Source organism: Pseudophryne corroboree, chromosome 5 (assembly GCF_028390025.1).
Source record: "Pseudophryne corroboree isolate aPseCor3 chromosome 5, aPseCor3.hap2, whole genome shotgun sequence".
Lineage (NCBI taxonomy): Eukaryota > Metazoa > Chordata > Amphibia > Anura > Myobatrachidae > Pseudophryne > Pseudophryne corroboree.
In genome coordinates, this window is record NC_086448.1 from 111,140,909 (window position 1) to 111,156,480 (window position 15,572).

General features: G+C 47.9%; 1 protein-coding gene across 3 annotated transcripts in view; it reads right to left on the reverse strand.

Annotated features, from left to right (window-relative positions):
• NEBL (nebulette) overlaps window positions 1-15,572 on the reverse strand; it is a 463,458-nt gene that overhangs the window by 257,002 nt on the left and 190,884 nt on the right. For all 3 annotated transcript variants that reach the window (XM_063921565.1, XM_063921563.1, XM_063921564.1), the window contains exon 3: window positions 3,268-3,352. In XM_063921565.1, the coding sequence (XP_063777635.1) occupies window positions 3,268-3,352 (85 nt within the window). The remainder of the gene's footprint in view (window positions 1-3,267; window positions 3,353-15,572) is intronic.

Here is a 15,572-nt window from a genome sequence, read left to right on the forward strand (position 1 = left end):
TGTAAACAAGCCACCATTGGCACATTGCACCAGTGTATGCCAGACTAAGGGCCTAATTCAGATCTGTTCACTCGCTAGCTATTTTTTGCAGCGCTGCGTACAGATAGACGCTGCCTATAGGGGAGTGTATTTAAGCTTTGCAAGTGTGTGAATGCGTGTGCAGCCAAGCAGTACAAAAACAGCTTGTGCAGTTTCTGAGTGGGTGTGGATCATGAGATCGACAGTGTCTAGGTCGACAATGTTTAGGTCGACCACTATAGGTCGATAGTCACTAGGTCGACAGGGCTGGAAGGTCGACAGGGTTTCTAGGTCGACATGTGCTAGGTCGACAGGTCAAAAGATCGACATGAGTTTTTTTTGGGAGGGGTTGGTGTCGTTTTCTTCGTAGAGTGACTGGGAACCCCAGTTAGTGCACCGTGTCCCCTCGCATGGCTCACGCTTTGGGCAGATTACCATTCCAATTGTAGTCCACGTGGATCGTTAAGTTTGAAAAAGTTCAAAAAAGATTTTTTTTTTTAAAAACTCATGTCGACCTTTTTACCTGTCAACCTAGCACATGTCGACCTAGAAACCCTGTCGACCTTCCAACCCTGTCGACTTAGTAACTGTCGACCAATAGTGGTAGACCTAAACATTGTCGACCTAGACAGTGTCAATCTTCAGACCGGATCCCTTCTGAGTAGCTCTGGCCTTACTCAGCCGCTGCGATCACTTCAGCCTAATCGAGTCCGGAATTGATGTCAGACACCCGCCCTGCAAACGCTTTGACACGCCTGCGTTTTTCCAACCACTCCCAGAAAACGGTCAGTTGCCACCCACAAACGCCCTCTTCCTGTCAATCTCCTTGCGAACGGCTGTGCGAATGGTTTCTTCGCTAGACCCAGTGCACAACAACGATACGCTTTGTAACCGTATGGCGGTGCATACGCATGCACAGTAGTTACCTGATCGCTGCGCAGCGAAAAACGCTAGCGAGCGAACAAATCTGAATTAGGCCCTAAGTGTCTTCTTCTCAATTCCGGCTAAACACGGCCTCTGTGTCTGTGGTACTGCACCTGAGACTGCAGCCTCTGTGTCTGTGGTACTGCACCTGAGAATGCAGCCTCTGTTTCTGGGTACTGCACCTGAGAATGCAGCCTCTGTGTCTGTGGTACTGCACCTGAGAATGCAGCCTCTGTGTCTGTGGTACTGCACCTGAGAATGCAGCCTCTGTGTCTGTGGTACTGCACCTGAGAATGCAGCCTCTGTGGCTGTGGTACTGCACCTGAGAATGCGGCCTCTGTGGCTGTGATACTGTACCTGGGAATGCAGCCTCTGTGTCTGTGGTACTGCACCTGAGAATGCAGCCTCTGTGTCTGTGGTACTGCACCTGAGAATGCAGCCTCTGTGTCTGTGGTACTGCACCTGAGAATGCAGCCTCTGTGTCTGTGGTACTGCACCTGAGAATGCAGCCTCTGTGTCTGTGGTACTGCACCTGAGAATGCAGCCTCTGTGTCTGTGGTACTGCACCTGAGAATGCAGCCTCTGTTTCTGGGTACTGCACCTGAGAATGCAGCCTCTGTGTCGGTGGTACTGCACCTGAGAATGCAGCCTCTGTGTCTGTGGTACTGCACCTGAGAATGCAGCCTCTGTGGCTGTGGTACTGCACCTGAGAATGCAGCCTCTGTGTTTCTGGTACTGCACCTGAGAATGCAGCCTCTGTGTCTGTGGTACTGCACCTGAGAATGCAGCCTCTGTGTCTGTGGTACTGCACCTGAGAATGCAGCCTCTGTGTCTGTGGTACTGCACCTGAGAATGCAGCCTCTGTGTCTGTGGTACTGCACCTGAGAATGCAGCCTCTGTGGCTGTGGTACTGCACCTGAGAATGCAGCCTCTGTGTCTGTGGTACTGCACCTGAGAATGCAGCCTCTGTGTCTGTGGTACTGCACCTGAGAATGCAGCCTCTGTGGCTGTGGTACTGCACCTGAGAATGCAGCCTCTGTGTTTCTGGTACTGCACCTGAGAATGCAGCCTCTGTGTCACTGCACCTGAGAATGCAGCCTCTGTGTCTGTGGTACTGCACCTGAGAATGCAGCCTCTGTGTCTGTGGTACTGCACCTGAGAATGCAGCCTCTGTGTCTGTGGTACTGCACCTGAGAATGCAGCCTCTGTGGCTGTGGTACTGCACCTGAGAATGCAGCCTCTGTGTTTCTGGTACTGCACCTGAGAATGCAGCCGCTGTGGTACTGCACCTGAGAATGCAGCCTCTGTGTCTGTGGTACTGCACCTGAGAATGCAGCCTCTGTGTCACTGCACCTGAGAATGCAGCCTCTGTGTCTGTGGTACTGCACCTGAGAATGCAGCCTCTGTGTCTGTGGTACTGCACCTGAGAATGCAGCCTCTGTGTCTGTGGTACTGCACCTGAGAATGCAGCCTCTATGTCTGTGGTACTGCACCTGAGAATGCAGCCTCTGTGTCTGTGGTACTGCACCTGAGAATGCAGCCTCTGTGGCTGTGGTACTACACCTGAGAATGCAGCCTCTGTGTCTGTGATACTGTACCTGAGAATGCAGCCTCTGTGTCTGTGGTACTGCACCTGAGAATGCAGCCTCTGTGTCACTGCACCTGAGAATGCAGCCTCTGTGTCTGTGGTACTGCACCTGAGAATGCAGCCTCTGTGTCTGTGGTACTGCACCTGAGAATGCAGCCTCTATGTCTGTGGTACTGCACCTGAGAATGCAGCCTCTGTGTCACTGCACCTGAGAATGCAGCGAATTTCACCAGCTTTGAGTCCATGAAATATTCAAGTCACTTTGTGGTGAGTTGAAGTGACCATGTGCCCCACTACACAAGGTCCTCTCCCTAAATGTGCACACTCTCCATCTGCTCAGCTCATTACAGTCATTTATATATAGTTTAATTATAATGAATCATGTACTGCTTCACAAAACTGGTGACCCTTCCCCATATACTGCAAGGAACGCCCTCCAATTCTTTGCAATGGACAGTGAAAACTCATCATTTTCAAATGCCAGTATTCTCCATGAACTTAGGCACGTTGATTAAAATCTAGGGTTGCAGGAACTTTGGGCCCAAGAGACAGAGGTATGGGATATTCCCGAATGCCACCAAACTGTTATCCTGTAGTGACAGACCAATAATTTCCAGATTTACACTAAGAAGCAGATGGCAAATAGGGGTGCACCAATAATGAGATCTCCATCACTGATTATCATAGTGCAAGGCAAGTGTTGTATGTCTGTGCCATGGGCTTCTGTATTACGGTACCTGACTTTGCAGTTCACTCTGTTGTTTCAGTCGAAGGTTTTCTGGAGTATCTGCCACTGTGGTGAAGGACTGCTTTGGATAGTGTCTAGAAAAAAAAAATTAGGAGCACAATAAATTATCATAGTTAAATAACATTGTGAACACCTTCACTATAAGGTTTCCTGCAATATTTCATAGGTCACCTAATGTAGCTCAGCGATTGGAAAACTGTTGTTCTGCTGCATATGAGCCTAACCGTCCCAGAATGCCATGCTGTAGTTTGGCTGGCAATGTATGCTGTGACCTACAGTATAAAGTGCTATTATAAAGCATGGCTGCCTTACACCTCAGGTCATCTCACAACATATGGACAGGTGTGCATAGCTCATCTTCATTTATACTCACCACAAAATAAAAATATAAATACAATATATCATTACATGGTACTTAGCATGTAATGCATGTATACCACCAATCCAACAAAACTGGTTTACGAGCACAAAATTCCACCCTGGGCATGACATTGCCAGAGTAAAAGGCCCACTGCCAGCATTTGATAGGTGGAATATTCTGAATAAGCCACACCCACTCATTTAATGATGTGTAAGGAATGTCGTCAGCCATTTTGTTACTATTAAAGATCTGTTTCTACATCCATTGTATTTGGGGCTGAGTCAAAGTTGGAAGCAAAGCATTAAAAATATAACTTTACACAAAATCATGTTGTGCTGCAGATAAAAAATGTGCAGATTTAGATTTGGGAGGTGCGTGTCCTTGCTCAAATCTAAAGTACAGTGTAAAAATAAAGTTATCCAACATCAGTGAGCGGGTGTAGTATGAGTGGCAAGCGGCTGGGATCCCGCGGGCCAGCATACCGGCGTCGGGATTCCGACCACCGGCATACCGCCAACTGGGGGCGAGCGCTAGTGAGCCACTTGTGGGCTCGCTGCGCTCGCCACACTGCAGGCACGCTACGTGCGCCATGCTATTTATTTTCCCTCCAGGGGGGTCCTGGACCCCCAAGAGGGAGAATATGTGTCGGCATGCCGGCGGTCGGAATCCCGGCGCCAGTATGCTGGTAGCCGGGATCCCGGCCGGCGGCATATTGAAGACCACCCCTGTGAGCTACTGTACATGCCACAGCAGCCAGTAGTTATTATGAATGGAAAAAATAAAAGTAGTAATAATAATAATAACAATGATAACAACAACAATAATAATAATAATAATAGTACATACATACATACATACATTTGCACCCCTTGCATTGCAACATGATTTGTCCAGGTGCAAAATTAATTTAGATATTTAAATGCATGTATCTGTTGAACAAATATACTGTAATTACAAGCACCCAACAGACTATTTTATTTTTAGACATTCGCAATTGATTATCAGGTTTGAGTTTATGGCCTTGTAATACTGAAGGTATGTCTGGGTGGATTGGCTGCAGGGGATTCGGATTGAAAGTCGACAGTAACTAGGTCGACAATGTCTATTTCGACCACTACTGGTCGACAGTAACTAGGTCGACAGGCTGTCTAGGTCGACAGGGTCTTTAGGTCGACATGTTCTAGGCCGACAGGTCAAAAGGTCGACATGAGTTTTTAACAATTTTTTCTTTTTTTGAACCTTTTCATATTTAACGATCCACGTGGACTACGATTGGAACGGTAATCTGTGCCGAGCGAAGCGGTAGCACCATGCCCGAAGCATGGCGAGCGAAGCGAGGCATGCGAGGGGACGCGGTGCACTAATTGGGGTTCCCGGTCACTCTACGAAGAAAACGACACCAAAATAACATTAAAAACTCATGTCGACCTTTTGACCTGTCGACATAGAACATGTCGACCTAGACACCCTGTCGACCTAGACACCCTGTCGACCTAGTTACTGTCGACCAATAGTGGTCAACCTAGACATTGTCGACCTAGTTACTGTCGACTTTCAATACCACACCCGGCTGCAGTTGCCCGGCCTGAGAGACTGGGTAATATATGCTCATGAGAACAGGAAATGGTCAGACTCCCCTCCGATTCCAGAACATTAACATTGTATTATTTAGTTGCAAAGTAGTTAGCAAAATTGATTTGAATAGGGGGGTAATTCAGATCTGATCGCAGCAGCAAATTTGTTAGCAGTTGGGCAAAACCATGGGGGTAATTCAGACTGCATCACTGCAGCGTCAGCGATCGCAGTCTGAATTACTATGCGCAGTCCGCACGTGTGGCAGCGGGCACACTGCGCATGTGCAGCCATTGAGATGCTATCACCTCTGCCTGATTGACAGGCAGAGGCGGTCGCGGGGCAGGAGGGGGCGTGCCAACGCCGTGCAATGCTTTTGTACCTGTGTGTGTGTGTGTGTGTGGGGGGGGGGGGGGGGGGTTGGCACGGCCTGACACACGGGGCGGACTATCCCTGTGCTGGGCATTCCCCCGTATGTCTGAGAAACTGATCATAGATGTGCTAAATTTAGCACATCTACGATCAGGTCTGAATTAACCTAATTCCCCCCCCCCCCCCCACGAGCACTGCAGGTGTGGCGGATATAACATGTGCAGAGAGAGTTAGATTTGGGTGGGATATGTTGTTTCTGTGCAGGGAAAATACTGGCTGCTTTATTTTTACACTGCAATTTAGATTTCAGATTGAACACACCCCACCCAAATCTAACTCTCTCTGCACATGTTATATCTGTGCACATGGGGGGTCATTCCGACCCACTCGCAAGCTGCTGTTTGTCGCAGCGGTGTGAACAGGTCGGTTCTGGGCATGCGCGGCATTGCGCAGGCGCGTCGTTACCCGGCGATGGCTGTCGCCGGGCGGCGACGCCGCTAACGAGAAAAGCGGTCGCAGCGGCGACCGCAAGAAGATTGACACGAGGAAGGCGTTCCGGGGCGTTAACTGACCGTTTTCCGGGAGTGGTTCGGCGAACGCAGGCGTGTCCAGGCGTTTGGAAGGCGAATGTCTGATGTCAACTCCGGGACCTGCATCGCTGGAACGATCGCACAGGGTAAGTAACTCTTACACTAGTCTTCTTTTACAGAAAACTTTTTGTGCATAGCAGGGCTGCACAAGCGTTCGCAGCCCTGCTATGCAGATATACACTCCCCCATAGGCGGCGTCTAGTTGATTGCACGGGCAGCGAAAAGTTGCTACGTGCGATCAACTCGGAATGACCCCCTTGGTTTTGCCCAACTGCTAACAAATTTGCTGCTGCAATCAGATCTGAATTAGGCCCAGGGTATGTAAAATAGCTTTATGCATATCTCTCATCCCAACCATCTGTTCCACACTCACTGTCTACCCCATATGTGTCACTCCTGTCTGTTTGCCCCTCCCCTTTAGACTGTAAGCTTTCACGAGCAGGGCCCTCTGTCTCCCCTCATGTGCATTTTTTTCTCTTATTTAGACTATCATCTACTCTACTACATACTCCCTACAGCGGAACCTAATCATCGGTTTCTGCCTCACCTGCTGCTTATTTCAGTGTTATGACTGCTGATGCCGAAATGCTTATATATACCATGTACATGTCCTGCATTGTCCTGTACTGTAAGTCACTGTTTTCTTGTCTTGCTCATTTGTTTATGTACTTTGTTAGGCGCCGGGGAACCCTTGTGGTGCCATATAAATAAAGAATAATAATAATAATATGCAAAGCTGTACACACCTGAAAATGCCCCCCCCCCCCTCCATCACATTAGCTAGATATGCGCAAAGTTTATGACTAGTCTCTCCACCATCCCACCTCTCCAGCTAAGGTGGGCCTGTCTGTATTCCTCAAGTGTACATTGGCTCATTTGCGGGCACCCACCTCCTAAGCAGAGCAGACGCAGAGCGATTTTATGAAAGGGACACTATACAAGCTTGTTTAAGTCCCATTCTGCATCAGGCACAGAGGGAGATAAGTATCAAAGCTTTTAGCGAGTGCAGAAGTATACAAGAGGAGACGTAGCCCATAGCAACCAATAAGCTTCTAGCTAGCATTTATCAAGTACATTCTATAAAGTGATAGGTACAATCTCTTCGACTTCTGCACTCTTTAGGAGCCTTGATACATCTCTCCCAAGATATATTCAGCCCTTTAATAACTGTAAACACACTACATTATAATAATTACAAGGCATGAAGGAATAATGAGGTTGATGTCCAAAACAGCTTACAGTCTAAGAGGAAAAACATCCTGAAATACTGAGTGCGACAACTTTGGGCGTATATGTTTTCTGTGTTCCTGGGAGTAACGCCAAGCATTGTGGCATCAGAGGGGTTTGTTTTCTATCTGCTATATCTTCTGGCACAGATGGTCAGATATGACATGTGATGTGATGTGACAGCCTCAGCTGATCTCCCATGTCCTTACCACATCACGCAGAGCTACTCTATAGCTGCAAGGAAGGATGAAGGAAAGGCATCCAGCTCCGATATGTCAGTGGCACAGAGACAACATGCAGGGAGTAGCGGCACACAATAACCCATTACTATGATATGTATATTTCTAATGTTTTGTTATATCCTGAGGGAATGGAAGGTTTACTTATGGACATGATACTACCCTATGTAATAATTTGTTCCTATGTAATAATAGACTGTGCATACCTGGCTCTAGATAATTATTCTTGTATACGTTATTAAAAATTACCCTCACAATACATTATTATTCCTCAAATAGAACCATTATATCATGATAAACTATTTGCTCTTGAAAATGTACAATTTGGTTTATTTAGACCTTGGTCCTATCTCTCTTCCTCCTTCCGTTTGCTGGAATGTCCTGGGAAATCCGTGCCAAGGATAGAGAGAAGGAGTATTCAGGAACTCCCAGACACTCAGTTCAAAGAACGCCAGCAAGTACATATAACTATGGTGTAACTCCCCACAGCTAGCAGGTGATCCGGCCCCTCCCCATTTGTGCAAGTTAACGGAGGGTGACTGATAGGTCAAGTGATAAGATGTGCCAATAGTCCCAGTTCAGTTGCCATTTACATACTGTATATGTGCATAATAAAAAAAGGATTTTTGTGTGTCAGGGCTCAGTGATTGTTAGGGTCTCCTGCCCTGTGCTGCCACGTCGTCATGGCAACCGGGAGACAAGTGCTAGTGGAGTAACCTGAGCGCAGCTGATACTCCGGTTCGGGTCTTTTGCTGTGCAGTGGTTATAGGCTCTGTGCACGGCAGGGGATCCGGTGCTGGTTTTTGTGCTCACAGTCTGTGAGGTCTGAGTGGGGCGTGGACAGCACCTGCTTTATAAGGCCTCTTTTCAGGGTAAGCAGATGCTGCTGAATCTTTGTTGGTTAGTCAGTTCATGAAAGTTAGCCAGTACTGTGTAGCTTTGTATTTGTTTGTTGCTTACTGCAAATAGGCCTGGGGATTTGGTATTATACTCTGCCAATCCAGACCTAGCAGTAAGACTGGAGTCAGTCGTTTAGCTTGCTGGGGTTCTGTTACTACTCTGTGAACTTAGCAAGTTTGCGGCTGTATTCTAAGACTTGCCTGTCTAATCCTGTCTCACTGTGCTAGGTGTCAGGGGTCAGTTTAGTGGCAGTAAGCTAAAACCTGTGCACTGCAAGTGAGAATTAGGATTGTGGAGATTCTCCTTGTGTCTATCATTCCATCTCTGACCAAGGAGTTTACTGCCACACCCGTTGGTAACCCTTTAGGGTTTTGCGGTTGCCCTTAGCAACAGCATTTCGGGTTCTCTACGTATTAAAACACAACATCTTGCTTTTCCATCTGAGCAGTTCTAATACAAGGGAGATACCCAGTTCGTTAGCCTCTGGGCTTCTCTGTTCACTTTGTGTGTATTTTGTTACCCTATCACCTTCTGTGTACGTTATATCATATCCCCCAGTTTGTCTGTGAGTCCATCTGTTTTGCATAACAGTTCAAACACCAGTACATTCCTGCAGACACTGGAGTGCATAACAGTTCTGACACCAGTACTTTCCTGCAGGCACTGGTGTGCATAACATATTCAGCAGCCTAATACTCCTGTTGAAATTTTGTGGGAATATGGAGCATACCCCTCAAAATACGTTGCAACAGGTGGTCGATCAGGTGCAGGTCCTGACTCGACAATTTAATGATTTGTCCATTAAAATGCACACCTCCCAGGCTGCTGGCGGAGCTCCCGCAGCAGCAGCACCTGCAGGGGTTAAGGAGCCGAAAGTAAATCTCCCGGATCGTTTTTCTGGAGATCGCTCGCAGTTCTTTTGTTTCAAGGAGAGCTGCAAGCTATACTTCCGGCTTAGGCCTCAGTCTTCTGGGTCGGAGATTCAGCGGGTGGGCATAGTGATTTCCTTGCTACAAGGAGACCCACAGGTCTGGGCATATGGGTTGCAGCCTGACTGTCCGTCGCTTAAAAGTGTTGATGCTTTTTTTACGGCACTGGGCATGTTGTATGATGACCCTGACAAGACGGCCTCAGCCGAGGCTCAGATTTCGATCCTTAAGCAAGGGCGAAGGCCAGTTGAGGTTTACTGTACGGAGTTTCGGAGGTTGGCCCATGATACCCAGTGGAATGACCCAGCCCTGAGACACCAGTACCGAAGAGGTATTTCTAACCAGATAAAGGACCAACTGGTACAATATCCCTTGCCTGATAGCTTGGATCAGCTCATGCAGTTATCCATCCGGGTGGATAGACGGCTGAGAGAGCGTAGGCTTGAAAGGGAGACTGAGATTTCCTTCCTTCCCAAGGGAACCTCAGACTCTGAGGAATTTTCTGAGGAGCCTATGCAGATTGGGGCTACCCGCCTCTCCTCGCGTGAGAAGACGCGGAGGAGACAGCAGGGGTTGTGTTTGTACTGTGGGAATAAAGGTCATGTGGTAGTATCATGCCCAGAAAAGCCGGAAAACTTCAGGGCCTGAGGGTGATGGGAAATATCCTGTCAGGCCAGAAGTCAGAATTTCCCAAGAAGACTTTTATCATTCCGGTGACCTTGAAGATCCTCGGTCAAACTGTCAAGACTGAGGCCTTTGTGGACAGTGGGGCCGACGGGGTTTTTATGGACCGCCAATTCGCCCTGAAACACTCTGTTCCCTTAGTACCCTTGGCATCGGAAATTGAGATTTGTGGGTTAAACGGGGAACCATTATCCCAAGGTAAAATTACCTCTTGCACTAGCCAGATTTCTTTGTTTATTGGAGCCACACACTCTGAAAAATTGTCCTTTTATGTGACTGTCTGTACTTTTGCCCCATTGGTGTTGGGGTTACCCTGGTTAAGGGCCCACAATCCTCAATTTGACTGGGTCTCTGGGGAGATTCTTAGTTGGGGTACTGATTGTTTCAGGAGTTGCTTGAGCCTTCCAGTCAGGCTCTCGCAGCTAAGTTTGCCAGGATTGCCAGGGTGTTATGCAGATTTTGCGGACGTGTTCTCCAAAAAAGTTGCAGAGGTACTACCTCCCCATCGCCCCTATGACTGTGCCATTGATTTGTTGCCAAATGCTAAGCTTCCCAAGAGCAGGTTGTACTCCCTGTCACGTCCTGAGACTCAGGCTATGGCAGAGTACATTCAGGAGAACTTGGCTAAGGGATTTATCAGACCTTCACAGTCTCCAGTTGGGTCGGGGTTATTCTTCGTGGGTAAAAAGGACGGTTCGTTGCGACCCTGCATCGACTTCAGGGAATTGAACCGTATCACGATTAAAAACTCATACCCACTGCCTCTCATTTCGGTCTTGTTTGACCAGCTTCGTACTGCCACCATTTTTTCTAAGATTGACCTACGCGGTGCGTACAATCTAATCCGAATAAGAGAGGGGGATGAATGGAAGACTGCCTTTAATACCCACTCAGGGCATTATGAATATTTGGTGATGCCTTTTGGGCTCTGTAATGCCCCGGCAGTCTTCCAGGATTTCATGAATGATGTGCTCAGGGAATATTTGGATAGATTCTTAGTTGTATACTTAGATGACATCCTAATCTTCTCCCATTCCCTGGAGGAACATCAGAAGCATGTACGCTTAGTCCTCCAGAAACTCAGAGACCACCGGCTTGGGGCGAAGCTGGAGAAGTGCGAATTTGAAGTTCAGCAAATCGCATTTCTAGGATATATTATCTCCCCAGAAGGTTTCCAAATGGAGGGTTCCAAGGTACAGGCAGTCCTGGATTGGGTGCAGCCCACTAGTTTGAAGGCGCTTCAGCGTTTCCTGGGCTTTGCGAATTTTTATAGACGATTTATCGCTGGATTTTCGTCTATAGTGGCGCCCTTGGTGGCACTCACTAAGAAAGGGGCGGATGTTGCTCACTGGTCTTGTGAGGCTAAAGCGGCTTTTGCCCGTCTCAAAAGGGCATTTGTTTCGGCCAAGGTGCTGCGACACCCAGATCCAGAGCGTCCTTTTGTGGTGGAGGTGGATGCCTCTGAGATGGGTATTGGGGCAGTGCTTTCTCAGATGGGAGTGTCTGATAATCGCCTTCATCCCTGTGCTTACTTTTCCCGTAAATTTTCGCCTGCCGAAATGAATTATGACGTGGGTAACCGGGAATTGTTGGCTATTAAGGATGCACTCGAGGAGTGGAGACACTGGCTTGAGGGGGCTAAGTTTGTGGTCTCAATTCTCACTGACCATAAGAATCTGGCATATTTAGAGTCAGCGAAGCGTCTCAATGCCAGGCAGGCACGATGGGCTTTGTTTTTTGCTCGCTTTAATTTTTTGATAACATATCGCCCTGGGTCAAAAAACATCAAGGCTGATGCGCTCTCGCGGAGTTTTGCTCCAATCCAGGAGACCACCGAGGAGCCGTTGCCCATTGTTTCCCCATCATGTATTAAAGTGGGCATTACCCAGGACCTCTTATCATTAGTCCTTAGAGCACAGGAGCAGGCTCCTCCAGACCTTCCGGTAGGTCTTTTGTTTGTGCCTCCTAGGTTAAGACAGCAAGTGTTCCTGGAATTCCATGCCAAGAAGTCGGCAGGTCACCCGGGTATTGCCAGAACTCGGGAGTTGCTATCTAGGGCGGTGTGGTGGCCCTCGGTGGCTAAGGATGTGGATCAGTGGGTTCGGGCATGTGACATCTGTGCCCGAAATAAGACTCCTAGAGGGGTTCCTGTTGGCCCATTACATCCACTCTCTATCCCATCTAAGCCATGGACCCACATTTCAATGGATTTTGTGGTGGACTTGCCCAAATCCTCGGGGATGACAGCCATCTGGGTTGTCGTTGACAGGTTTTCGAAGATGGCGCACTTCGTTCCACTGGTTGGGCTGCCATCAGCCAGACGCCTGTCTGAATTATTTATGCTGCATGTTGTGCGTCTCCACGGGTTGCCACTTGATGTGGTCTCTGACCGCGGATCCCAGTTTGTGGCCAAATTCTGGAGGGCATTTTGTTCCGATCTCCAGATTTCTGTCAGCTTGTCGTCAGGCTACCATCCGCAGTCTAATGGGCAGACTGAAAGGGTGAACCAGTCCTTGGAGCAGTTCCTCAGGTGTTATGTCTCCAAGTGTCAGACTGACTGGGTTGCTCATCTGTCCATGGCGGAGTTTGCCTATAACAACGCGGCTCACTCTGCTACAGGGATCTCTCCCTTCCTTTGTGTGTATGGGCATCATCCTAAGGCCAATTCTTTTGACCCCCTGGACTCCACGCCTGGTGGTTCCTCTGTGGTTTCGGTCCTTAGAGGTATTTGGCGGAAAGTGAAGAAAGCCCTTGTGTCTGTGTCATTAGTGACCAAAAGGATTTTTGATAAGCGGAAAAGACCCTGCAGCTTCAAATTAGGAGACTTCGTCTGGTTGTCTACCAAGAATTTGAAGTTGAGACAGCCATCTCATAAGTTAGGGCCCCGGTTCATCGGCCCTTATAAGATCACCAGGGTTATCAATCCGGTGGCATTTCAGTTAGATCTGCCCCGTTCTTTGGGTATCAATAAAACATTTCATTGTTCCCTTTTAAAACGGTCGATTAGTAATCCTTCTTCCAGTGGAAGACCTTCCCCTCTTCTGATACGTGGCCAGAGGGAGTTTGTTGTTGAAAGGATTCTTGACTCCAAGGTGGTTCGGGGTCGGCTGTCATTTTTGGTGCACTGGAAGGGGTATGGCCCGGAGGAGCGGTCGTGGGTGCGCAGTTGTGATCTTCATGCTTCCAGACTGATACGCTCTTTCTTCTCGCAGTTCCCCGATAAACCCGGTGGTAGGGGTTCTTTGACCCCTCGTCAGAGGGGGGGTACTGTTAGGGTCTCCTGCCCTGTGCTGCCACGTCGTCATGGCAACCGGGAGACAAGTGCTAGTGGAGTAACCTGAGCGCAGCTGATACTCCGGTTCGGGTCTTTTGCTGTGCAGTGGTTATAGGCTCTGTGCACGGCAGGGGATCCGGTGCTGGTTTTTGTGCTCACAGTCTGTGAGGTCTGAGTGGGGCGTGGACAGCACCTGCTTTATAAGGCCTCTTTTCAGAGTAAGCAGATGCTGCTGAATCTTTGTTGGTTAGTCAGTTCATGAAAGTTAGCCAGTACTGTGTAGCTTTGTATTTGTTTGTTGCTTACTGCAAATAGGCCTGGGGATTTGGTATTACACTCTGCCAATCCAGACCTAGCAGTAAGACTGGAGTCAGTCGTTTAGCTTGCTGGGGTTCTGTTACTACTCTGTGAACTTAGCAAGTTTGCGGCTGTATTCTAAGACTTGCCTGTCTAATCCTGTCTCACTGTGCTAGGTGTCAGGGGTCAGTTTAGTGGCAGTAAGCTAAAACCTGTGCACTGCAAGTGAGAATTAGGATTGTGGAGATTCTCCTTGTGTCTATCATTCCATCTCTGACCAAGGAGTTTACTGCCACACCCGTTGGTAACCCTTTAGGGTTTTGCTGTTGCCCTTAGCAACAGCATTTCGGGTTCTCTACGTATTAAAACACAACATCTTGCTTTTCCATCTGAGCAGTTCTAATACAAGGGAGATACCCAGTTCCTTAGCCTCTGGGCTTCTCTGTTCACTTTGTGTGTATTTTGTTACCCTATCACCTTCTGTGTACGTTATGTCATATCCCCCAGTTTGTCTGTGAGTCCATCTGTTTTGCATAACAGTTCAAACACCAGTACATTCCTGCAGACACTGGAGTGCATAACAGTTCTGACACCAGTACTTTCCTGCAGGCACTGGTGTGCATAACAGTGATGTCACCAGTTCCTACTGATCCGATTGGCTACATTCTCATGAAAGTTAGTTCAATAAAAAAGATGGCTGCATCCACCGCATGCAAGTGACAGGTCCACTTTATGGGGTACATTCAATTGATGTCGGATCCTTTCTGACGGAAAGGATCCGACATCTGAGTATTCAATGATCGGCCAAATCCGACAGGATTTGGCCGTTCACAACAATGTCAATCCGACTTTCATTAAATTCGGATTGACATTATCGGAAACGGGGCCAAAACCTGTCGGATTTGGCCGCCACTTCCGACAAAACACGTGGATCTGCAGCTATTCCGCTGATCCAAGTGTTTTCTGACAAGTCGAAATTCCGGACTTGATGGAAAATCTGAGGGGGTATTGAATAGGTCGGAACCCCTTTCTGACCTTAAAAAGTCGGAAACTGCCGTCTTTCCGACAAGACGGCAGTTTCCGACAAGTATTGAATACACTAGTAAGTGGGAAATGTATCAAATCTATCAAACCTTCTAAAGAGTGGAGAAGTGGACAAGTGGATAAATTATCCATAGTAAACTTCTCAACTTCTCCATTCTTTATAAGTTGGTTACATTCATGAATATTAACATTACCTTTTATTAATACAGGCCATCATATTCTGTTGCACTTTACAATTGGGATCTAGTGATTATTAAATTGACAGTAATTATCTTTTATATTGTACACTGCATTAATACTAGTGTCATGGTAAGGGATTTTCTTCCGCCCTCAGACAGAATAATGGTTACGCCAACTCCCCTAAAGGCCCATACTGACGGGAGATATGTGTGCTGAGCGATCTTAACACAGACCGCTCAGCACACGTCTCTCCCCCCAGCTCAGCACAGCGCGATGTGCTTAGCGAGGGGGGACGACGGGGTGGGGGGGGGGGGGCGCTCACTTCACACAGCTCTGTAGTGAGCGACCCGCTAGATTGAGCCAATCTAGCACCGGCAATAGTGATGCGCGGCTATCACTGGGGGGCATAAACCCGGCAGATCCGTGCTTAAAATCTTGATTGCTTAGATTTTAAACACAGGTCTCTCCGTGTGTACCCCCCTTATGTGTCATGTACCCTGATCCCATTGCACTATAGACCACTGACTCATGTTTGCAAGGACTCTGTCATAAACAGTTAATGCCATCATTTCTACCACTTGTGTTGCACAATATCTGCAGGCAATGGATGTTCTACATTTGATAT